The following is a 27,242-nucleotide window of genomic DNA, read 5'->3' as shown; positions in this document are numbered from 1 at the left end:
TAGGGCCGGTAAGGCCACCGAGTGTAGGGCTGGGGGAATATACACTGAGATCACATTCAGGGCCCTGCCCTCCCACTGGCCGTGTATCGCGGCGTAGCGACCCTGGTCGTCTGCCACGTGGCTGGATACCATAAGGGGGGAAGATCTTTTTACCAGTATGCCTGTCCCCCTGGAGCCAGTAGTGAAGTCGGCGTGGACTATCATGTTGTACCCCCTTCTATCTAGGGCCTTGCAAGTGGACCCCGTGAGGTGGGTTTCCTGTAGGAGGACCACATCCGGGTTCTGCCTCTTCACTGCTTGGAGGACCAAGCCTCTTTTGATTTTGTCCCCCAGGCCCCGGACATTCCATGTCAGTATTCGTAATGGGGGAACCTTTCCGGCCTCGGAGGGGCCCTCGGCGGGTGTGCGATTAGGTGGCCTGGCCATTAGGCTGTTGTAGTGGTCCTGCACACAACGTGTGCTGCGGCATAGGCCATGCGTCGACTGACGTCGCGCTGTGTAGGAGACGTGTTAACATTAGGGTGACAGTGCTGTGATGAGCGATGACTACAAACAAAAGTGAACATTTCAACAAATAAACTTCAAACCCGTCCCCCCTCCCTGCTACCCTGCTCCACGGACAAACCCCCGCCCGCTTCCCCAACTGTGCAGAGTGCTTCAACCCACCCCTAAACATCTTACTTGCTCGTAGGGTTGGTGAGTCCCCTTCGGGCACTGCCTGTGCCCGCCCTACTCAGCTACGCTCGAGCCACGGTTCCGCGGCCCACACAGTCCTGAAAGAGTAAATCAGTGAAATGTCACACCGGAGCCACTTGTCCAGAGTCCAGTGGATCTCTCTCGAGGTCCGATTCTACTTCTGTTCCGTCTCCTTGGTGTGGTCGAAGGGAGGACTGGCTGGATGGTGTCCGGTCAGTACGGTGTCGCTGCCGGTCCTGCTGTGAGCGTTGCCGTCGTCCCACTGGTCGCCAGCCCTCTAGCCATTCTTGGGCAACCTCTGGAGTGTCGAAAAACCAGGTCTTTCCCTCGGCTACTATTCGTAGCTTGGCTGGGAACATCATGGAATACGGCAGTTCTCTGTCGCGCAATGCTTTCTTAACCTCCGTGAAGGACTTGCGTCGCCTGGCCACCTCTGCTGTGTAGTCCGGGAAGAACGCCAAGGTTGCGTTCTGGATCCGTACCGGTGGTGAACTCCTCGCTGCTTGTAATATTGCGTCCCTGTCCCTGAAGTTGAAGAGCCGGGCTAGCACCGGTCTCGGAGCCGCCCCCTGCTTTGGCGGGCCCCCCGGGACCCTGTGCGCCCTCTCCACCGAAAAGAAATGTGATAGGCCCTTGGGCTGGAGCTTGTTTTTGACGAGGTCCTCCACATATAGGTCCATGGCCCCCTTCCCTTCCGTCTCGGGAAGGCCCAGTATGCGGAAGTTGTTGCGGCGTGAACGCCCTTCCTGGTCGTCCAGCTTGTCATGGAGGAGTTTGGTAACTTTCTGCATCTTTTCCATTGCCAGTTGGAGCTCCGAGGTGTCCTCTACGAGCGACTTAGTGACCACCTCCACCTGCGACACCCTCTCCGCCATTTTGTGAAAATCCGCTCGTAGCAGAGATACTTCTGAGGAGATGGCGCCCACTGTGGTTTTAACTTCCGTGAGCGTCTTCATGATATCTTCTAGTGTGATTTTCGTCGTCTTTTCTGTTTCTTGGGTATGGCCTGCGGAGGTTCTCCCTGTGGTCTGTTGTTGGCCTTGGTGTCCATATGCGAATTTATCTAGTTTGGCCTGCGTGGATCCGCTCCTAAGGCCTTTTCCTGCCATGATGCTGGGTCCTGCGAGCGCCAGTGAAGTGTCTCCGTTGGTCGCTGCCTTCTGGTCAGTGGAGGTGTTAGATAGGCGGAATCAGCCAGGTTGCAGTGGGTCTCACTGGACGTTGGTGTGAGAGCCTTGGGGGGCCACTGATGTGTGTCGTGATGCGGCTCTTGGTGGCCTCTTTGCAGAACTGAGCGGGCTCCGTGTACCCCCCCTCGATGGCCTCAACTGCCCCCGGTCTCGTGCACTGGACCGGTTACTGTTTGGTGTGGCACTTCCACTGTATCAACGCTGCTGGTGGCGGGCCTGGGGGTCCCCCCGTGGCCCCGCGCATTTGGCCGGTGTTGCGCCGATTCCCCGGGGTACCTTCCACCCGGCCTCTGCTCCGGCGCAGCGCGCGAGCCCACTGCCTCCTCGCTCCTCAGCAGCGATTCCCCTTGCCCCCGCAGTGCCACTGTGCCAGTTATGTCCTCCTTTGGGGGGGGGGGGAAAGGGAGTTCGTTGTATGGTATCGTCCCCGCGTTGTTCCGTCCACGTCGGGGTTACACTGACCGTCCTACTATGCAGGTCTCGCTCGGGGTTCGTGGCAGCCTGAGTGCCTCCGGAGGACTCCGCCAGCAGCAGGAACCGAGTGTTGGTCTCCCCGTGAGACTCCGAGGTGTGTTCGCTTTTCGGACCGGCTCTGTCGCACTGCCGCCGGGGTCCGGATCTTACTCGGGGCCGGTGCTTCACTCTCGGATGTAGGCCCCAACTTTCCACACGGTGCAGTTCTGGCTCCGGTGCTTCGATTGCTTCGAAACTTGGACCGGTGACACCGCTTGTGTCCCGGACCCGAGCGCTGCCGCTTCAGGCGTGCTAAAAGGCGGATAAGTGTGACGGATTTATATAAAGGCTGCAGTGCCCTCGGGAGCTCTCACACTAAGCGGCCGCCATGTTTGGCTGCTAGCCACGCCCCCCCTAAAGCAGTGATTTTTGCAGAGGGTGCAGTTTGGATTTCTTTCACACATCCTCAATAAATTACAATTCTATTATGAAATAGTTCCCATGATAAGCCATCATTTTATAAAACTGCAGTTAAATACATACACCAGACACACAAATACACAGACACACACACACACACACACACACACACACACACACACTTAGGGGTCCATTAGGATGATGGGCGGAATTAGTCCGCACGCCATCCCATCGGGGGAAGGGACCACCCCCCATAAGGGCGAGGGTCCCGTGGGGGGTATTATGATTTGCCCGCCACAGTGGCGGGCACATCATGCATACTTAACATTGTGGCGGGCGGTGCTAAGAGCACCGCCCGCCACAATGCTAAAAATGCTTTTGATGCATTTGCATACACAAAGCGGCAGGCACAGCGCGGTGCCTGCCGCTTTGTGTATGCAAATGCAGGGGGATTCCACAGGTACCCCCATGTGCACCCCCTACCTCGCCTTCACCATGGGGACCCGCAGGGGCCCCCCAAAGTAAAGAGCTTATGCCTTTTTGTGGCGGCATTGCCACCACCGAAAGGCATCTGAATGAGACCATCATAATATGGCTGGCGGTGTCTGATAGACACCGCCAGCCATATGAACCATTTCCGCCCCGGCCGCAAGGCGACCAGGCGGAAAAGCGGCGGACGGTGTTTCCGTCTGCCGCCGTCCCTCCGCCATTGTAATATGGTGTGGGGAAATAGGTGGCAGGAGGTCACGGAAGTCGGGCGGATCGCCACCACCTGCATGGCGGTGGCAATCCGCCCGACATCCTAATGGACACCTTACTTTTGAATTCAGTAAATCAAAGCAAGACCATCAGGGCACAGTGAGTCGAGTGAAGGGAGTCGATTGACCTAGAGGGTACTATAATGCAAGTACTCCAGTAAAGATGCTAGACAAAGAGCGTTAAATAGGTGAAAGGAAATGTACACATTTCACCACCTTCACTGGTATGTGGATACTTTTTGTGACTCTACAAAAAGGGGACCCAAGAGCTATTCAGTTCCAGCACACATGCTCTATACATCAATGATCTCATTGGTAAAAGTGGGTGTGTAGTTCCTCAAGGTATGAAAGGTGAGAAAGATTAGAGTTCCAGGAGAGGTATGTGCTCCAATAGGAGCATGGGTCCACACACACCCATATGGGTGTTGTGCTTCATCATTAGACTAGCTCCTTATCAGGCCAGCGGTGCAATGCCTGACGGGCACTCATAGCTGTTCCAACCTTGACTCTCTCTAATAGTTTTGGGACTTACCCTACCATAGATGTGAAAACAAGAACTAATCTCCATTTGTAAACCAACTGCCCCTCTAATTTTATTGATTAATAGCATATGTATGAAAGAATTCTGCTTTTTTCTCTCTTGGTGGAATATCAGGTGATATAAGGTACACACATTTTAATAATTCCCCTTCCCCATAGTGCATGCTCATGTTTAAGCCTAATATTGGAAATCTCTTGTGCCTTACTGATATATTTATTTATTTAGGTGTTAGGCCCATTGTAGTAAAAATACATGATCTCTATAGTAATCATCATGCTCATCCTTTTCAGGATAAAGTGCCTTGTGTAGCTCTTTTAGGATCTGGTGGAGGAGTTCGGGCAATGATAGCACTCATGGGAACACTGTCTGAACTTGGCCGTGAAGACCTCCTGGACACCATCATGTATCTGAGTGGAGTTTCTGGATCCACATGGTGAGTTGAAATAAATTATTTATTTATTTATGTAAGAGTTTTCTATAGTGCTGGCCAGACCCAAAGGTATTGTAGCGCTTATCAGCATTTGTCAAGTAGCAGTTGAATGCAAAGTATAATCAGTAGTAAACACATTGATTCGTGATGAATCCTGTTCAGGGAGGAGGAACAGAGGAGCGAATCAAGAGGTAGGTGCTGTAAAAGTCATTCTTATCACCGTAGCTGAATGCTCCAATGGGCCAGAATCTAGTTTAGTCATCAGCTATCCTTTCGAAAGAGTTCGGTTAAGGAAGAGGTCTTTGAGCTGGCGTTTACATTTTTTGAAGGATGGGTTAGTCCAGATATGGACTGGGATGACATTCCAAATTTTGGGTGCATTTCCAGAGAAGGAGAGTGATAAGGTTTTTTGTTTGCGAGTTTTCCAAGGGATGAGAATTAGGGTGTTAGTGCTCCTGAGATTCCTTGTCTGCCCAGCTTTGTTGAGTTTGGAGGCCAGGTAAGCAGGTTTGCCAGTGTGCAGAGCTTTGTGTGTGAGACAAGCAGTTCTGATATAATATAATGGAACGCTTCTCTAATCTATGCTTCGTTTGCAGTGTGAGCAAGAAAAACAGCCCCAGTTACATTGAGTTCAATCTATTATTGTTTGCTCTTTGTTGTTGCTGTTAATTTCACTATATTGAATGTGTCCTTCTCCATCATTAATTTGGATTTACTCAAATTAAAGTTTAGCTCTTTTGTAATCCACAAACTAGCTCACATTGAATGACCCTGGAATTCTTCACAGAAACGTAAATCTCATTACGTGTTGCATACTGATAGGTCTTTTTAGGTCAGACCTAAAGATAGCTTTAGCTGTTTTGCCATCCTCATGTTTTTCCAAACATATTATACAAAAAACTACAAACATATATGGGGCTGCCAATCAACACTCTTTCACCATTGGTCTGTTTACATGTCAATCGAATAATATTCCCTCCAGCACCAGCAGGAGGTAATGATCAACAGACCAGCCCACTCCAGCAAATGGATGTCTACACTTTGAGTGACTGCATTTTGTCCTTGCACTTGAACATATACACTGAAAAAATAGTTCACCAAAAATAGAAGCTGTTACACACTTGCAGTCCCTAATCACTGATAGTCACTTTCTGCAATAGGCTTGCTTAAACTATTTTCATAACTCTCAATGCATCTACTGTAAATTACAATGTTCATTCCTCACTATAAACCATCTTTATTTTATGTATCCTACTGAAAATGACACAAGTCCTCAGAGTAGCTCAAGTGTATATGCAGATTTTAGGCTGAATCCACATACCACCACATTTCAAGCTCATGTATCTGACTTGAGAGAGCCCTCTAGTAACTACTGGGGGAACTGCATCTCACAATTTGAAACTTACATCCCAAAACACCTAAACTGCCAAACTAAACCATGTAATTGTACTTACCAGTGAAAAAAGTTCCTACAAATAGTATGATCACAAACAAAGAAATTTACTGAAATCTGTAATTTTGACACATTATTATGAAACAACTTCGTCAAATAATTAATCCTATTGAAAAAAAGCACAAATGATTAAAATAGCAAAAGTGTGTATGCAAATGTATATACTAAAGCCTCCAGCTTGGTATAAGTCATTTGAAGCAGTTGCCTCTGACTTGAGCTGTACCTCTATTATCAAGTGGAAGTGTAGCTTCATGAACATATTTCCCTGCTTTTGCAGTTGATTTGTGAAAGACACCAAGTAACACCTAATGGAACTGCCACTTCATATAAGAATTACATGGCTTTCGTATCTGACTCTAAAGGGACACCTGGTAATGACTAGTGGAACTGGTGCTTCATGTAAGAAATTCAAGTCTTTTCCATTTGTCTACAAAAGGATGCCTAGTAGTGACATGTGGACTGCAGCTACATGAAAGTATTTCATTGCTTTTGCATTCAACATTTGAGGGACACCTAGTGGTGGCTAGTGGGCCTGAGACTGTTGTAAGAATTTCAAATGCTTTTGCATTTGACTTGTAAGGGAAACCTAGTAACTCAATGTGGAACTGCACCTTCACAAAAGAATATTAAAGCATCTACATTTCACTTGTGATGGACAGCAAGTAACAACTAGTGGAACTGCAGCATGTGTAAAAATGCCACTGGTTTCGCATACAGCTTCATGTTAAAATTGTAATTCTTTGGCATCTGACTCAAAAGGGACATGTAGTAATGCACAGTGGAACTGCAGCTACGTAAGGGAATGTCAGTACTTTTGCATTAGATATATGAGGGACACCTGGTAATGACCTGTGGAACTGCACCTTCACATACTAATGGAAATGCTTTTGATTTGACTTCTGGAGGACACCTAGTATCAAATTGTGGAACTGCAGCTTCACAAAAGAAAATCAAAGCATTGACATTGGATGTATACCTGGGTGCATATTTGTGTCAGGGTTGCATCACTTTTATGGAACAACTCTGATGCCACACAAAGCTACAATCCATGGATTTGAGTGGTTTAGTAAACACAAAGTACCGCAAGGCAGCTCATATCGCTGACTTACATTACCTTGCATTAGAACATTTCCAGATTCACTAAGGCTTGTAAACCAGAGAATGCATCAAAAACCTGCAAACAGGTATACCAAGGAGAAATATTGTTATTTTTCCATGTTACATCCTCTTTCTATGTGTACTGTATTCTTAAGTATGCATAGAAAGAAGAAAATGCCTATTTGGATTGTTTTTGTGCAGGAAGGTATCCCTCCTGCACAAAATATAATCCTGGATGTAACTCAGACACAGGGGGGCCCGTGTTGGTGCTAGGCTGCACACAGTATGTCAGTTCCAAGAGACATCATAAATGCATCATCTTTGACTAAATATGGCACAATTCTGCTTTCTGTGAACATAGAGAGGTACGCAGTTCCCCAAAAATGATATACCGATGGAGTGAACAAGGGGGGCCCGGGGCCCACATGAGAACGAGATACAGGAAAAGGGGAGGGGGATCCTCCCTTTTGGGACTAAAACCCTCACACACCCAGCAAGCTAGTTGTCATGCTTCATCATCTGGGTTTTGCTCCTCGTCAAACTGGCGGTGCATTGTCTGACGGGCACCCAGACGGGGCTCTTTGCCAGAGATCTTCTCTCCCTGCTAGTTGGTGCATGTGGGTGTGAGGGCCCTAGGGGGAGGTGTAGATATAAAAGGAGTGATGGTGATTAAAAAAGGTTAGGTAGTCCACTATGTGTCCTTAATGGTGTGGCTACCTTGCTAAAAACTGTGCGGACTGCAGGGTTCATAATTTGAATTTAACCCTGGTTTATTAATTGCACAGAGAACTGTACTCTCCGTCCTCTGATTTTGTCAAAAAGAAGTGACAAAAAGCATTCCTTCATGTCTATGCTAACTACTGCCTTAGATCTACACTGCGGACAGCAGGGTTCACAACTTGAATTCAGCCTTGATTTATTAATTGCACAGAGAACTGTACTCTAGGTCCTCAGGTTTTGTCAAGAAGAAGTGACAAAAAGCATTCTTCGATGTCTATTCTAAATACTGCCTTCAATCTAAACTGCCAACATCAGGGTTTATAATTGGAATTAAGCCTTGATTTATTAATTGCACAGAGAACTGTATTCTATGTCCTCGCATTTTGTCAAGAAGATGTGACAAAAAGCATTACTCGATGTCAATGCTAACTACTGCTTTCGATCTACACTGCGGACAGCAGGGTTCACAACTTGAGTTCAGCCTTAATTTATTAATTGCACAGAGAACTGTACTCTATGCCCTCCGATTTTGTCAAGAAGAAGTGATAAAAAGCATTCCTCGATGTCTATGCTAACTATTGCCTTCGACCTACATTGCGGACAAAAGGGTTCACACTTTGAAGTCAGCCTTGATTTATTATTTGCACAGAGAATTGTACTCTATGTCCTCGGATTTTGTCAATAAGTGACAAAAAGCATTCCTCGATGTCTATGCTAACGACTGCCTTCGATCTACACTGCGGACAGAAGAGCTCACGATTCAGATGCAGTGGCAATTCCAGATGACGAAGTCCAGTTCGCAAGACACGTTGCTCCCAGTGCGGCCCGCCGGGACCACGCCTCATCGCAGGATGCGCACACGCTGTGTGCTTCAGGTGCTACTAACTCACTGCAACATAAGTCATTTCCACGTACCCTTATCGAGGCAAGACATTGAACCCAGTGCGGCCTGCCAGGACCACATATCATCGCAGGGTGCTCCATGTGCCACGTACTGTGCAGCTCAACTTAAGCTGTGAGCCAATCGTGACCGCTGCCTACGCCCTACACTGGAATTAAGCGGTTCCTAAATTAAAGATTAGTAGCGACATAAATTGTGTAAGAAATTTTGATGGTTTAATAAGACCAAATGCTCCCAAACTGTGCAGCTCAAGTCAATATTACCTGCCTGTGAGCCTTTGCCGACCGCTGCCTCCGGTCTACACTGTGGAAGACCGGAAACATGTGGTGCCAACTAACCCTGTTCAACGCAAGCCGATCCCACATGTGTAACAAGTTCCTGAGTCCTGAATGGCAGCAACCCCAACTTCATGGTAGCGCCCACAAAACCAGAATCCCTATAATCAGTGAAGGATATTTGCATATGTAAGGCCAGCGACACGTGGTGCCACTGAACCTGTACTACGCAGGCCAGTGGAGCCACCAACCTATGCACATGGCTAAGGGTCCTTGCTCACTGCTACCTCTGACCTACATTGTGGAAGGCCGGCGACACGTTGTGCCACTAACTCTGTTTAACTCAAGCTGATATCACATGTGTAAGTGTGTCCTGAGTCCTGAATAGCAGTGACCCCAACTCCATGAGACAACTACAGCAGCAGACTCCCTTCAATCAGTGAGGCATATTAACATATGCAATGGCGGCGACATGTGGTGCCACTAACTTTATTCAACACAAGCCGATCCCACATGTGTAACTGTGCCCAGAGTCCTAAATCGCACTGACCCCAAATCGGTGGCAGCGACCACACCACCATACTCCCTTCGATCAGTGAGGTATATTTCGATATGCAAGGCCGGCGACACGAAGTCCCACTAACCCTCTTTAACACAAGTGTGTCCTGAGTCCTGATTTACAGAGACCCCCAACTTCGTGGCAGCGACCACAGCACCTCACTCCCTTTGATTAGTGAGGAGTATTTACGGATTGAAGTCTGCCGACAAGTGGTGCCACTGAATCAGCACTACGCAGGCCGGTGGTGCCACCAACGGATGCACATGCCCGTGGGCCCTTCCTCATCGCTACCTCTGGCCTACACTACGGCCAGCAGGCCTTACAATTCAGATACAGCCCTGATTCCACATGACGCAGTCCAGTAGGCAAGACACATTGCTCCCAGTTCGACCCATCCACATCAACCATCATCACAGGTACATACAGTCTTAATGCTTCTGGTACCGCTAACCCTATTTAACACAAACCTGTCCCACATGTGTAACTGTGTTCTGAGTCCTGAACGACAGTGACCCCAACTTCGTGGCAGCACCAGACTCCATTCAGTCTTATTTGTTGTTCTTTTTCTAAAATATTTTTTTTTGTATGTAAATCTATACATGACTAAGATTCTTCTCTCTCCAACCACCCAGAGACACTAAATGGCCCAAGAAGGTTGTTGGGGGTATGTTGGTAATGTGGTTAGAGGGTACGTTACCTCCTAATGTGGGGAGAGGGAGCATCAAAAGGGTATCCGTCACAGAAATAACTCTGATAGGTTTTCACAAATGCCTCAGACCGATGCCAGCTGACGGACTGAATCACAAAATGGTTTTTCAATACTGATATAGTGTGAGTTATGAACAGTTCGGACCCAGGCTCGCAGAGGGACAGCTGCGGCCCGTCCGTTAGACTCCCAGATGCAGTACTATGAGCTGTCCGCATCATTGTGTCTATCCCTGCCCTGTTCCGTCGTACGCCACTCCACACCACTCCGATTATGTTACAATGTTGGCCCCACATAGCTACATGTCGCAGGCGTACTCACTGTTGGTGTTTAGGACAGTAGTCTAGTTCTCAACATCTCACGGCCACTCCCTGAGGGCAGGTTTGCACACACACCACAACCCATCCGGCACATGTGGCACAGGCCATGTAATCACGCAAATATAATAGATCGACAATGTCACATCCTTTATTGCCGGTGCTGACTAGCTGGTGAACGCTCTATGGGTCTCAACCATAAAGAGTCCATGAAATGTTGCGCAGAATGTTAGTCGCACCCTCAGCTGTATGGCGGTCAGCGGCCTACCATCCCCTTGGCGCAGACTTCATATGCATAGGGTTAGTGCCACCTCAAACTCATGTGGCCATCAGGAGCCTACCACCACGTGGCACAAACTTGAGTTCCACAGGCTTAGCAGCACCTAACCCTGATGTGGTTTCAGCCATTGACGACTCAGGACTCAGCGACATGTGTGAGATCTGCCGGGCCGCGGAGTAGCTGCAGTGGTCTCCACCATTCAGGACTCAGGGACATCTGGGAGATCCTCGAAGAAGCTCATGTGGTCTCCACCATTCATGACTCAGGATTCAGCAACACATCTGAGATCGGTGGAGTATCTGATATGGACTCCGCCATTCAGGACTCAGGACTCAGCAACGCACATGAGATCGGTGGGTTTTGACGGGCACGTGGACTCGGCCCACTGCTGCACATTCCGCTGGCACCAGGTAATTATTTGCTCATGGATGTGCAGAGGAGACAGTCTCTTGCTCTCTCTCTCTGAATTCCCTCTCTTCTCTCTCTCTCTCTCTCTCTCTCTCTCTCTTCATTCCTTTCCTTCTATCTCTCTCTCCCTTCTCCCTTTATCACTCCCTTTCTTTCCTTCCCTTTCTTTTTTGTTCCGGCTTGTTTTTCCTTCTCTGTTTCTCTCTCTCAGTCCTTTGATATGTGCATTACACACGTCCTTCTTTTGCAAGTTCTGTCGTCGACATCCATGGTCCCCACAGCACTCTTCCACCTTGTTCTTTTCTATTATGTTTGTTAAATTTTGTTTATTGGTTTATTTTTTATATATGTTTATAAAAAAATGAAATTTAAAAATAGTTTATGGTTTACATGTGTTTATAAAAAAAATTAAGTTTGGCCAAAAAAATTATTAACCTTTTCGGTTGTGTTCTTAACTGCTGTGTGACTCTTTCTTGTTCTTATTACTGTTATTTGCTGGTATCCACCATGGTGTTAAAATTTCGAGCACTTATCACTGGAATACTGGTGATCTCTGCAGTTTGCACCAACTTCTGAATACTGTGTTAGATTTATCTCAACTTTAGTTGCATTAAAGTGCTGATAATGAAATACAGAATTGCTGTCACGTGCAAAAATACACAAGGTGCACCTTTGCGATTTATTCAAAATATTTAAATCCGGTATTGAATTGCACATAGGTAGTGCCTCCACTTACAGGGGGCACACAAAATCAATGAAGAAATCTCATTGTATTTATATTGATTAGGAATAGTGCGTCAGGTGCTGCATCTTGACGGGATACACTGCCCAGTTTGTATATTGTTCTGCACACGAAAAAATGACATCACAATTTTCACAACTGCAATGCAAAATGAATTCCGGCGATAACCCACATTACCACCAGGAATTTTACACCTGCCTTCTGCTAGTGTTAAGCAGGACAACTACCTGCTGCATGAAAGGAAACATTGCCAAGAGCCACACCAGAACACCCACAGGTGCCATAGAGTCAATGAGCACTATACAGGGATACCCATGAGGGCCACAAGACTCATCGTAACATCACCAGGACCACCAACGCCCCCCAAACCCGCATCTGAGTGTGTCCATGTGGCCATTGTATTAGCATGATTGGCACGGGCCCTGCAACATCACAGTGTGCTGTCTTCAGCCGAAGTTACCATGTCACCTCAGCGTTGGCAGTGACCCTGGACATGTAGCTACGCACGCATCCTCCTGCAAGGACAACACACGTGTGCTGGTCCTTCGTACACAGGTCACCGCAGGGGTGTGCATATCCGGCAAGGGAACCGGTGTGTCTCGGACATGTTCGTGTGCAGGAAGTGCGGTAAGTGTGCCTCTGTGTTCTTGTGTGGCCTGCCACAAGGGCCGCAGCAGACGATGTTGTAAAGTGTGATACACCACCACCAAACAGCACTCTCATTGTGTAGTTCGAATGCAGCAGGACATGCCCGAATAGACATTACAATGCTGTGCCGTACGAGTGCACAGGATACAAAAGTGGACCACACAAAAAGTGTGAGGGCTTGCAGGAAGGAGGAGCAGCTGTTTGGCAATGTAACACAGAGTGAACCCGCCCATGTGCCATGGGTTGGGCAGCTCATCCATGATGACCACGGTTGCAGCCATCCCGCAGCACCCACGACCGCTCTTTTTTCACATCCTTTATGAATGCAGTGTGGTTTCCACTTCTATGCCCGTTCAGTGGTGTGATGTTCCCAGGTTATGTGCCTTATGCTCCTTGTTGGAGTGTTTCATTTTGGCCATTCTTTGTCTATACTTGTGCTGTACTTCATTGTAACTGTGTGCCATTGTGCCCATCTTCCCCGTCCCCCCACTCCCTGCTTTTTCCTCTTCCTGGTGCTGTTTCTATAATTTTGTTCCTCCACACATTAATACAAGTAACAAACAAATTAGAATACTTCCTTAATTCTTTTGCATTTCAAAACTTCTCTCTATTAGTTTCTTTTTAATTTTCTATATAAACAGTTTTTTTTCATATTCAACGTCACATCGAAGTCAGCAGTGCAACGTATTCTATCAACACAGTTTCTGGAACATTCTACAACATGTGCAGGTTAAAATGTTATCCATTTTTTTAAACCTAATGATATTTTTTTGCAATATTTTCTCGAACATTTAACGGCACGTGCAGGTTAAAAGTTCACAATTGTTTTAAGTTTGAGCAGTGCCTTTCCAAATGCAAGTAGCAGGTGTGGTTAAATTGAGCAAATGTTATCCTATATTATGTACTCCACGTTCAAACTGCCTTTTCTTAACGAATCACAAACATGCTTTTCCACAAAACGAATGTGCACCATACTTTTAAAAAACAATGTTTTTCATCTCCCACTCAGGTATTGTTTTGTATGTGAAAATAAACTAGTTTCACATCTTTAAACATATCTCTTATTCTACAAAGGAACTGCATGAGCTACAGACATCTTTCCATACCTTTCAGCCATACCTTCAAAATGCTAGTGTGGATCGTTGGACATAGATATGTTTTCTGGTGCAAGAGGTATGCAGAACAGAGACGTATTGACTTAGACCTAGGTTTACAAAATGTGGTCATTAAATGGTTTCCACAGAGAGGATTTAGGTGGCACCAATTGTTCCCTTTGGTTAAAACCTGTTTGCATTTCCAACACCCTGACCTCATGATTGTGCACTGTGGTGCTAGCCACCCAGGCACATTGACTGGGGTAGGTTTGGAAATGCTTATGAAAGACACCTTTGGACAATTGATGTTACTTTTGAGACAAACGGTCTTTGTACATTCCAATATATGCCAAAGACAGAAGTGGAAATGGTCAAAACAATTTTATCCTCAGATTGAAAAATCTAGAAAGAAAGTCAACAAAGCTGTGTCTGAATACCTCAGAGTCAACAAAATTAGGTCCATCTATAACAAAAACATACATTTTGATATGGCTGATATCTACAGAAGTGATGGAGTACACTTCACAGATCAGGGAAATTGAGTTTTCCTGAATAACTTGAAGTTGTGCATCCACACTTATATGTAGCTCCAACTAATAAATACAAGGGCTCTTTTTAGAGCCACCCTATAACTTACAACTTAGCCCCGCTATTTTAGGGCCAAGTAACGACAACTCCAGGACCCTCGCTAAAATGCATTCCCCACACAGCTGTGGCACAGTGGCCACATCATCTTACTTTGCAGCACAGAGCTCTCGCTTTGCTCACCGGCTCTGCTCACCCATAGGGGTCAGTAGTTTGCGCTTTACAAAATGCCGTATTGATTTACCTTTGCACTCCCTATACAACACCACCTAAGCACCATATACAAGTTGGACAGGTGTGGCACAGTGCCCAGAGCACATGACTTCACAGCATAGGACACACAGTTTGGGCTCACGGTTCAGCAGCAGTTCAATTTACCAGCATGACACTCTAGGCAATATACCTCACTTAATTTCCGTACCCAGCACTTTCAGACTGGTAGAGCTCAGTAGATCAGCAAATTTACCCCGACTCCTTTAGCAGCTCGGCATATACCCCTAGCGCCATCACACCCTTAGGAGTGATTAGTTTGTACTTCACAAATATCGAATTAATTTGATTTGCGTGAATATACCTTTGCACTGCCTGTATAACACCCCCTTAGCACCATACACAAGCTACAATGTTTGAAACAAAAGTTCCTCTGAGTAGCTATAACGACATGCTGACACTACTTGGACAGATGTGGCACAGCGGCCAAGGCACATGAATTCACAGCATATGACACACAGTTTGGACTCACGGTTTCATCCCTGAGTCCGGCAGCTGCTCAGCTTAGCAGCATGAGACTCTAGACATTACCTCACATATTTCCCATACCCAAGGACTTTCAGACCAGTACGGATCAGTAGTTTGTCCTAGTAGTTATAAACACATGCTGACACTACTTCCACAAGTGTAGTGCAGCAGCCATGGCACATGACTTCACAGCATAAGACACACAATTTGGGCTCACACTTTAATCCCGAGTCTCGCACCAGCTCACCTTAGCAGCATCAGACTCTAGGCAATACCTCACTTAATTTCCGTAGCCCACCACTTTCACACCAGTAGGGGTGAATACTTCACTTCGCACCCCCTCTATAGCACACCCTAAACACCCCAGAGGTTACAGTGCTTCTACCCTTCTCTTTCCCACTTTTTTCGCCCTTTTTCCCCTTACACGCTTCAACAGAATCAACAAATGGCCGGCAACACTTCCTAGTTGCAACCGCTCGCAGCCAATCAGCAGCAAGCTCGTGCTCGTAACCCCTCAGCCAATCAGATGGCGGAATTCCCAAATATTGATATCTGTAAATTTCGATATTTCTTCAAAACTACTGAACGAATTTCCACCATATGAACAAAAGCGTGCTTTCTAGACCAAGACCCTTCTCCCAGCCAAATTTGAGGTAATTCCATTTACCGTTCGACCTGTAGCCTTGTCTAAAGTTTCCTATGGAAATTAACATGGAGAAAACACGTTTTGGGGCCCCTTTTTTCTTGGCCCCCCGTGATGAATCACCCCCAAACTTTCAACATAGGAGCTGATATCAACAAAGAATTAGTTTTAAGAATTTGTCAAAAAGTTATTGGGAATAGAATGTTGTCATTTTCCTATGGTAACTAGGTCCTAACTATAACTACCTACTGGCGACCGCCAGTAGGTAATATATAATACAACATTAACAATAAAGGGAAGTGTGGGGTAAAGCACTCAGGAGCTCCACACAGTAAGACTGAAGCTCAGTAAGTTTCTCACCCACAATTGCTGTTACAGATACTGACGGCAAATTCCCACATATAGGATATGCATGCAAAGGCAGGGTCTGTGGAGAATATGCCTATGGTGATGTTATAAATGCAAGTCAAACACTATACTCACAGAGAACAAGAAACACCACCTAGGTAGTCAGCTGTGTCCATGGATCCTGGCGATTAAACAGGAACACGCAAGGCAGTAACAGCAAATGGATAGAACTAAACACAAGCACAATAGACAAGGAGCTAGCAACGAGAAGTGCTTAACAGGAAAGGAAGGAATTCACAGGGCACACTTGGCAGAAAGCAAGTAACAAACATACAAGGTAATTGAAGCAAGACAGAAGAATATAAAGACCGCAGACTAGGAACTGGAACCAAGGAAATGGGAAGAAAGGCAGGTATATGGATACGGTAAAGCTACAAGGGTATACTAGAATAGTGCAAGTTAAGGAATTAAGAAAACAAAGTAGCATTGAAGGCAGTGATTGGGCAGGAACAGTGAATTACTAAAGCTTCAGAAGTCAAGGTATCACTGCAGGCAGTGCTAGTTCAGGAAACAGAAAAATTACTATAGCTTAGGAGTCAAGGTAGCACTGCAGGCAGTGCTAGTTCAGAAAAAAAGGTATTACTAAAGCTGCAGGAGTCAAGGTAGCACTGCAGGCAGTGCTAATCCAGGAACAAGGGGGTTACTAAAGCTTCAGGAGACAAGGTAGCACTGCAGGCAGTACTAGTTCAAGGTAACATGAAATAGCTACAGCTCAGAAAACAAGGAGTCAAGAGAGCACTGCAAGCAGTGCAAATCAGGAACAAGAAATAGCTGAAGCCCACAAATTGGAACAAAGAAGAACTATAGCTCAGGGACGCTGGAAACAAGGTAGCACTGCATGCAGTGCTAATTCAGGCACAAGGAATAGCTATAGTTCAGGAATCAAGGAACAAGGGTTAACTAAATCTCAGGAATCACTGAAAACAAGCCTATCAAAGGCTCAGGAAACACTGGAAACAAGGATCGGTCTCACCGGTATACAGCTACAATGACCGACCTTGGCCTGAAGAGAGCTAGGGCTTAGAAAGCTCACAGTAATCACATGCAGCAGGTGTGAGCATGCTAGCAGCAGCCAGCCACAGGTGAGCTGAATTCCTCCCCCCATCCTTGGCCTGCAGGGGTGGAGACGAAGCATTGAGCAGGGAATTCTAGGTAGTGGAGTTCAGAAACATGAGCAGGCTGGTTTCAAGTATGAGCAGGCTGCCTTTCACAAAACCCAGCATGGATTGGGAATACATGTTAATTCCCAAATAGTGTCCCAATGGCTGGAAGTCAGGATATGCACGCAGGGGATGGTCTGTAAGCTTATTACAACACTGGAAAGCCCCACAATTTGGCCCCCTGGTGGTGGGCACGAGGGCACATGGAGTGAATCGTGACACACCCCACCCACAACCACCACACCCAAATGCTCCAGATCCTAGCCAACCCTCCTCAATTGGATGACCCTAACCACTGACATCACCTTACAAATCATGAAGACCATCCACTCTGGAGCCCCCTCATTCCCCTGCCTCACCACTTCTTCAACTGATCCGGCGCCACCTTCGCCCCCAAACTCTGATGCACCATCAACCGCTCCATTGAATCTATCACCTTCCCTGAAGACTGTAAAATGCAGAGATCAACACACTGCTGAAAAACCTCTCTGCTGGCCTGATGGATCTCAAGATTTACAGACCCATATATCTGCTCCCCTTCCCAGCCAAAGTGATGGGGAAGGCAATCAACGCCTAACTCACCAAATTCATTGGAACAAACCACATCTTGGACACCTTCCAATCAGGCTTCAAAAGCAACTACAGCAATGAGACTGCCCTCCCACCACAAAAGACCAAATCTACAATCTCCTCGAGTGAGGCAGAACTGAGGCCCTCATCCTCCTAGACCTCGCTGCCATTTTCCTACCACACACTCTATGCAAGACTGCATGAGGCCAGCATGTGCAGAAAAGCCTTAGAATGGATCCTATCCTACCTCACAGGCTGAACCCAGAGAGTCAGGCACTGACTGTTCTCCTTAGAATCTGCAGAGATCAGCTGCAGAGTCCCTCAGGGATCCTCCCTGAGCCTCACCCTCTTCAACATCTACATAGCCCGCTGGTAGCCATCTTCAGAAACCACGGACTAAACGTTGTCTTCTACGCCGACAACACCCAGCTGATTCTCTCCGTCACTAACAAGTCCACAGCCACAAAGAACAACTTCCACAATGGGATGAAGGCAGTCACCACCTGGATGAAGTACAGCTGCCTCAAACCTAACTCTGACAAAAGCAATATCCCGATTTTTGGAAACCACCCACTGCCTTGCACAACTCCTGGTAGCCCGCAGTGGTCAGAGCACCCCCACAGCTACAGACCATGCATGTAACATCAGCATCATAGTTAACCCAGGTGCTCGTCAGCAGCAAACTTGACTACAGCAACTCACTTTATGCTGGCACCACCCAGAAGCTCCAAACGAAATTATCAAGAATCCAGAACGCCATTGCAAACCTTATCCTGGACATCCACCGCTGCAGCCATTTCCACCAGTCACCTGAGAAATGTCCACTGTCTCCCAATCAACAGAAGAATCACCTTCAAGCTCCTCAAAGTGGAGAAACATTGTGGTCCTGGATCATGCCCACTTCCATCAGTGATGACTTTCTCACATTAGAATCTTTCACCTACTTTGCACATCCATTATACATAGTGAGAATTTTTTTAAGGGATTGAGGCATAATGGATTGCACTTATCTAGCAGTAGTGTAAGGTATCCAATAATTCGTAAGGTGCTTAGGACCTGAGACTCAAAACCCCTAAGTCTCCTGAGATAAGCGATATCCGTCAACAACATAAGAAACACAATGGTCCAGGACACTTAGTTGTAACTATACACATACCATGGAGCAATTGTATAAATAACTCTTTCCATTCATAGGTATTTATAGCTTTGAAATTAAGCATAAGAACACTTCAGCAGGAACGTTTACACTTCTTTATTTGTGACTTCTTTCTTCAAAATTGATAAGACTGTACCCAACGCATTTTGTCCATGCTGACCTCTTCAGGGCAATTTTTTTTTATTTGGCCTCCTATCCTGAGTATGTAGGCATCGGTTGACTCCTTTTCTTGTAATAACATTTGTTCAAAGCATATCAGTGTATTAGAAAGAAGAGGCATGAACTACTGACTCCACCCCGTTGTGCTAAGATGGTAAATTTTGAAAATAACAAATGGGGTAATACTGACTATAGTGCTACATCCAGATGTGAGGTCTACACACAAGCCGGAGTGTTACAGATTATGAATCATATGTCACTAAACAAATTGGGATCAACTCTTTCTTAACTTAAATTCTGTAATTCTCTGTGATAGTCTCATTCATTCTAGAAACTCTTATATTGGTATGAAAATGAAAACATCTGTCTGAGCCTTGAGTATGGCTAGAAAGATGTGTCTTTCAGAATGCTTGAAGTAACACTGATAAATGTTTATTACCAGCACCATACTACATTGAGCAAGTGCAGGAAAGAATCCTGTCCCACTCAAAGGGGACACAGAAGGGAGATTGGACCACAAATAATTTATCTTCGAAAAAAAGGCCCGTTTATATTTTTCAAATGTGTTATTTCAGAGCCATAGATTTTGCTAGCAGTTCTGAAAAGAAGATCATGAATGTTTGAATAGTTCATGCTCTTATGAAGCATCCATGGAAGCAATGCATATATACAACTCTATGAGAATTGTGAGCTCCAGCTGGGTGGAGCTGTGTAGACTGAGGATCCCCTAGTACATGTAACTCTGAAAGTAACCAAGCTCAATAAATCCAACCTATCAACACTTACCACATACCCTGTACGGCCCATCAAGCCCTGAACATAGGGAGGAGATATAACCCATCTCCTTATTATGAAAACAAGTAAGTTATTTGTGTTTAGAATTGGTAGGAAACAGCCTTTATGGTCCCTAAGACTGATGCCTCACCTTCCCTATATGTTTCCTGCATAACAAAATATTCTTTCTTTTTAAATGGATTGTTGATTTTGTTTTACATTCAGCTACTGCCAAGTAACTACTCATGCTTTGTTTGCTTCAATGGTATTTTAAGTTTGAATTTAGGAGATGACCACAACTATTGCTTTTTCGTTTATTTTCACAGGTGCATGTCTTCAGTATATGAAGACATAAACTGGTCTAAAAATATAAATGAATGTGAAAAGAAAGTGATAGAGTACCTCAACAAGCCAGCCGAAAATCTGCTGACCATATGGCAGAAAATACAGCTTGCTATTGAAGAAGGTGTATGCTCCCTGACAATCCTTTGGAGTTATATGGTTGGCAACCATATGATAAAAGAAGTAAGTAAACCTTGGTCTCTTATAATTTTTCATTTCTATTTTTTAGAATTGTCATTTATCAATATGTTCTGGTACAATATCAGATGCAGAAGTTTTCAATGTGTTTCATGTAGCTTGTCACTTGAAGGACTGCATTTCTCCTATGTGTCTAGTCATAAAGCTATGCTTCATTTGTTTGGATAAATGACCTATACAGGTCTGTGATCTTGGAGCCGGCCTGTTGCACATTGAGATGCTCCCCCTACTGTACATCACCATTTTCTACAAATGTACTTGGTAGGCTATGCTTAGTTCTGTTTATTAGCATGTGCGCCCTTAGCATACATAGCTAATGAAATGAACATCCCAATGTTGCACTAATGCAAAATAACCAGGTCTAAACGGATACCCAACAACCAATGCATCCATTAGGCAAACAACCCAGTACTCCAGCAAGGTACATTCAGTGATCCCTTGAGGTGCAATACCCAATTCTCCCATAAGGCACATCCTTCAGTGCTCTCCAGGTGCATTCCACTCTTTGCTTCCATTCTGCATATCATGGTTTGCCACCGTGATGAACATCACTATTTGCATCTTGCTGCACATTGTTGTTTGCGCTTCGAAGCACATCACTGTGTGCTTCCTGCTGCACAGTGTTATGTTTGACTCTTGGACCCAGATTTACAAATAAATCATGCAGTGCAATACAGCAAGTGAAGTTGTTGTGCTTCTCTGCATTGCTGCATTGAATAAAAGTTAGAGAGCAGAGCAGTACCATACCTACAAAGATGTGGTGCTGTTCTGCAATCTCCCTGAGATGCCACACTTGCTACCATAGTGCAGGGATGTCTGCATTGTGGTCATCATAGTTTTTGCACAGAAACTATGCTAAAGGGTAATTTCCTTTTTTATCAGTGCTGCAGATGCAAAAATGTGAAGAAATATAAAATATTTCCCCTTTCTATGCCAGCCTTAGAGAGGTGCAGTGTTTTGGCACAAATCCAGGTCTACAAGTCTTTGTAGGAATATATCACTTTAGTACGAATGCGATACATCGCATGCCATTACAGCGCCCTCACTTCTTCAATGTTAATCTCTCCCCAATGGCAGCACTGGTAGAATCCTGTGGGGTCAGATTGATCTGCTACGCCGATCACACACAACTGGTGTTCTCATTTGATGATCACTCCGAAGCAGCATTTGCAAATTTTAGACACTGCCTGTGCAATATTTCCACTTGGATATCATTGAATATGCCTAAGCTCAACTCAGACAAAACTGAGGTTCTGTTCTTTAATCAAAAAAGCCCCCCTCTTCCATCGCTTCGGTGGCCATCTGAGCTGCATCCAACTCCTAAACCTGTGGACTCGGCTAGGAACCTTAGGTTCCGGTTTGACAATGAGCTGTCCTGCAAATCCCAAATTAGTCAGGCCTCCTCTGCCTGCTTTGGTAAACTGCACAAGCTTTGCAAAATCCTTCACTTCCTTCCCCTGGAGTCCTGTCAGACCAATATTCATGCCTTGATCAACTCACATCTCCACCATGTAAATAATCTTTATCTGGGGGCACCTGCATATTTGATTAGACGCCTGCAGATCATTCAAAACGCAGCAGCCTGGCTGATATACAAAATCCCATATCCCATATCGCCATTTGATCATACCCTATTTAAGGAAGCTCCACTGGCTTCCCGTTATCAAACAGTTCAAGTCTCTTGTCCTGGCTTTCAGGGCTTTTTAGAGACGTGGTACAGCTTATCTTAGAGCACAACTCAAGCATTCCCAGTGCAGCCGTACCCTTAGATCGAATCATCTTGGCGACTCCCCATTTCTGCATGGTCTAGAATGGGTGGCAGAGCATTTGCAGCGTTCACTGCCAAAGCCTGGAACAGCCTGCCACTCTCTCTCCGTGCTGCTGAGTCTGAAACTATCTTCTTATGTGTCCTAAAGACCTTTCTGTTTTCCAGCCCATAGACCTTTCCTGGTGCTTACTTCTGCCGCCTGTCATTGTGCTAGGACACCACCATTGGGGGTAGCTGAGTGCATTATAAACTTCAAAATAAATTTAAAAAAACATGGTTGTTACAATTACCGCATTGTTAGCCCGTTTGCTGCGTTTGTCGGCCAACGGCCATCGCGAGCACTACCTCCGTAGTGCTGTGAACGTCCGTTGGCCGGCGCGGCCACGCCCACTCCACTAAACCGCCGCACTGTGGCGGAATTGCCGCCGCAATTAAGTGGTTAAATTGCAAACCATTACATCGCAAGTCCTTACAATGACTTGCTGTAGGAGGCGCGTTTGATTTAGGAATAGTATAATTCGCTATTCCTAATCCAGTTTGTTCAACAGAAGGGAAAGTGTTGGATTGCAAATTCAACACCTTCTGCCCATACAGCAAGTCATTGTAATGACTTGCGATGTAATAGTTTGTGATGTAACAATGCGGTCGCTGTAATAACCGCATTGTAATGGGATGCGATGTACCGCATGTGATCTAAGCGCTGTTTCACCTTGTAGATATTGATTTGTGTCAAAATCATGGTTGGATGCACAGGAACACCAATGCAGTTCCCATGGAATGTCTCCTTGACACAAAGAAATGAAAGGCATTGCATTTTGCTTCTTTGCATTAATTTGGATTAAAATCAAACACAAATTGTGATATACGTTGGATTGTAAATACCACCCCAATTCTTTGTGCATTGATACTTTCTTGTGTTATGCTCCATGTTCAGCCATAAATATACATCTGTTGAGTATATTGTAAATAAGTGTCTACAAGTGCATTGTTTTTTATGCATTGCTTTCATATCAATGTTGTAACTTCGTGTGCATGGAACTTGGCAGTTATTTTTTAAACTTTCATTTAGAGATTTATGATATATTGTAAATATTTTAACAAACTATCAAGATCAGTTTTCGGTACATTCATTTCTATTAACAGAGAAGTCATAACTGACACCATTTCTGATTTATAAAAACCTCACCTCTAATTAAACGCCACTGTTAAAAATCATTAAGCTCAACGTATCTATCAGAGACGCTCAGATCTTTCAGTATTAACTTTCACCAGGTCTTTAAAGTTCTCACTTATGAGCCAGAGTTGGCAACTGTCCACAAAGTGTTAATAATAAATACCAACTACCTCATAATAAATTCTAAATGTTCTAAATTCAATGTGTTGGGTGACAAAGAATACCTAGGTGTTACTGTGAAATAAAATCTGTTTTTAAGGTTGATGCATTTCCTCCAGAACTGGTTCTTCGTTCCTTTTTGTTCATTAAAGAAATGACATTAGGCTGCACAGGAAGATGTGATTATTGCGGCACTAATGATACTTCATCTCCAAAATTGCATGGGCTGCATCTTCGAAACCATGTCTATCAGTGTCTACCACAACAGTGTTTTTATAGTTACACTTATATCTACAATTTTCTTGTGCTACTTTTAAAGGTACTTGTTGGAAACTGTGTTACTGGCTGAGAGGGAATGAAACACTACTTAGGTCGAAACCACAATCTTTGTCAGGCTGAAATGCAAGCAAGTCGCAAGTTAACCTGTGCTTAACCCTCTGGTACCACAAAAGCAGTAAGGCATAACTTAGAGGAAGGCCAAGTATTTATGCAGCACTTTGACTCCAAGCTGGCTTCATGATCAATGAAGTAGTGACAAGTCAATTGATGTCCCATTGAGTCACACCTACTCCTTCTTGTGTGCGACTGTCTGGAAGGAAAAAACAAAGTCCAACTGCCAACTACACCCAGTCATTTGACCCAGTAACAGGCTGCAGGCACCAGATAGGGCAGGAAAATGCCAACTTTCCAATAGTGGCATTTTCAAAACTGTAACTTAAAATACGACTTTACCATTATAGAGGACTTTTAATTACAATTACTCAGGCATCAAAAAAGAAATTCCCACCTTCTCCCAATTGAAAGTTATCACTTATTAAATGTAATAAGTTAAACCAAGGTTATCATTTGGAAGAGCTAGGGCTTGCAGTAGTGAAAAACTCATTTCAGAGTTTTTCACTACAAGGACATGTAAAACTTAGAAGTTCACACCTAACCTTTTAAACACACTGCACCCTGCCCTCAGGGCTGTTTAGTGCGTACCCTAGGGATGACTTAAGTATTAAAAATGATTGTTTAGGTGTGGCAAAAGGTTTATTTTGACAGGACGAAATGGACTGCACACACAGACTGCAATTGCAGACCTTAGACATGTTTAAAAGTACTACTTTATTGTGTGGCACAATAAGTGCTGCAGGCCCCCTAGTAACATTTTATTTACAGGCTCTGACTACATGTAGTACCCTTTTACTAGGGACTTATAGGTGAATTAGATATGCCAAATAGGCGTAAGCCAATCTTACCATGTTTACAAAGCAGTACAAAAGCACTTTAGCACTGGTTAGTAATGGTAAAGTGTGCAGACTCCTAAAAGCACACAAAAACAGGTTCAGAAAAGAGAAGGATGAAGACAAATAGTTTGGATATGACCCTGCAAAAAGGGCCAAGTCCAACAGTACTTTAATTAAAATGAATTACTCTAATTGCCCGTTGGACCGCCCCACATCCCCGGAATGGTGGTGTGCCTGATTGGGATGCAGGATCCCCGCCAGTCTTTCCATGATGGGCACCTTGAATTTCCACTTGGGGGGCACCATTCCCCTGCAACATGTGGCAGGCACCGCATGTTAAAGGTGCATTTTCAACATTGCCGTGGGTGCTACAACTAACAGCAACCACACAATGTGAAATATAGCAGATGCGGCCGCCGTGGTGGTGGTCTGTCTGTAAATAACTGGCTTCCATTTGGCATCTTTTAGTTAATTTTACAATCCCAGAGTACAGGCAGTTTGTCATGCTAGGCATGACATGAAGATCATCGCAAACTAATTGGGTAACCCAAAAAGACCAAAAGGACCTGGGTACAGTTCAATACAAGCAACAAATGGTCCTATTGGAAGTACAAAAGATTTAAAATACAATACCAACTCCCATATTTAACTCAGCATTAATTGATTGAATGAGAGAGAAAGAGAAAAAAACAATCCGGAACTTAAACAATTAAATAAATTCAATTGATATATCTTTACATCAATAGTGCATACAATCAAAGAATTTATTAGGTTGCTCCATAAGGTGCATGAGCAAGTGCTTGTAGAGGTTCTCAAGTGCAAAATACTGAGACAGAAAGTGGAATATTCATTACCAAGATTATAGAAAGATTACAGTAACGAGAGTAAACAAAACAGCTGAATCATGTTGCTGCAATAATCCTGTCTGAAATATATAGGGGCAGATTTACAAGCCCCTTGCGACACTTTTACGCTGCTATTGCATCACTTTTATGACGCAGCGGTGGTGTAAACAATGCGCCACGTTGCGACTTATTTACAAGGTGACGCATCTAGGCAGATGTGTCACGTTGTAAAGCCCTACGCCACATGAAACCTGCGTCAGGTTTCATGTGGGCGTTCTGTCGCAGGGTGGGCGTTCCCTCGCAGGAAAGCCCCGTAAAACTGACGTAGTGAAATCTACAAGATTTCACTGAGTCAGTGTTACGACGCTGCTGCGTGAAATCATTCCGCCTGCTTGAAGCAGGCGTAAGGAGTGACGCACCACGTTGAGTATGGGTGGCCCTTGTGCATTGCAGGAGTTGCGTCGCGACTCCAGAAATGCGCCACCCATACGCCACATGATGAGTCACGCATCTTCCCTTCCTTGCACCATGGTGCGGCGCATTTTAAATGTGGCGCATCTGTGGTGGCGGAAGGAGGGGATTGCATGACACATCTGTTCTGGCGCATCCCTGCTGATTTGCAAAGATGCGCCAGAACATGTAAATATGCCCCTTAATACTTTGTTTGAGGTATGTCCACACACATACAAACAGTAGATGAATCAGAACACATCTGTCATAAGAGTAATGGCATTCAATCCATGCTTTAACACAACTTTAGACATTTTGATTCGACTAACAAGTAGTTTAAATATAGACCTTGCCTGTGGGTCTTTGTCAGAATGAGAAAAACAGAAAAAAGGGAGGGGAAGGCAACATTAAGTGGTGCATATGCCAGGTTCAAAAACAGGGTCCACACTCTTAAGCCAAACATCAGGGCTCAATGGCTCCTGGTCCAGGAAAACTGAATTTTTTCAGAATTATTACGAAGACAGAATCATCGCATTCAAAAGTGCCGACCACTGAAATGCAGACTTACACAAAGGTGGTGGTTAAGGGCCCATGTTAGAAAAATCAGTGCAGGTCCCTGTAGTCGAAACACTGTATCAGAGTATCTGTCAGCCACAGTGACAAGACGTTGGAAGGGATGTACGATGTTGTCATGTATGCCTTTACTATTCCAAATTCAATGCAATGTGTTGACCTTTACATCGTGGGTTTTTACCATGTATTTTCATGGTAATATCTGTGTGTGTGTGTGTGTGTGAGCGTGTGGTGTGTGTTAGACCTGGCACCATTGGCGTTGGTCTCCCCTGCATTTTTGGCCATTGCCTCCTGTGTTTTTGCTGTGTGTTGGACTCCGTTCTGCGGGTCTAGATGCTTGGGACACTTTGACACTGCTGTTCAGGTGCCAAACTGCAAGTGCTCCCTTTTTATAATTGTTGTTATGGATTAGTGATTCCATGGTTGGCATATTGATTTACTAGTCAGACCCTAGTACAGTGCACTGTGTGTACCCAGGGTCAGTAAATCAATGCTGCTAGTGGGCTGCAGCACTGATTGTGCCACCCACAGAAGCAACCTGTAAAAGGTGACTGGCCTGTTATTGCAGTGCCTGTATGCAGTCTAGTACTGCCATGTCGACGTGGCAAGTGTATCCACTTTC

The 27,242-nt window shown here is 45.1% G+C and overlaps 1 protein-coding gene across 1 annotated transcript in view; it reads left to right on the top strand.

Moving 5' to 3' along the window:
- The window catches only part of LOC147712936 (cytosolic phospholipase A2 gamma-like), a 405,968-nt gene that overhangs the window by 118,532 nt on the left and 260,194 nt on the right, over positions 1-27,242 (top strand). The window contains exons 5-6 of the mRNA XM_086923599.1: positions 4,349-4,491; positions 20,209-20,407. Of these exons, the coding sequence (XP_086779725.1) occupies positions 4,349-4,491; positions 20,209-20,407 (342 nt within the window). The remainder of the gene's footprint in view (positions 1-4,348; positions 4,492-20,208; positions 20,408-27,242) is intronic.

The sequence above is a fragment of the Lissotriton vulgaris genome, chromosome 5 (assembly GCF_964263255.1).
Source record: "Lissotriton vulgaris chromosome 5, aLisVul1.2, whole genome shotgun sequence".
Lineage (NCBI taxonomy): Eukaryota > Metazoa > Chordata > Amphibia > Caudata > Salamandridae > Lissotriton > Lissotriton vulgaris.
The sequence above is the reverse complement of the archived record's forward strand: the minus strand, read 5'-3'. Positions and strand labels throughout refer to the sequence as shown.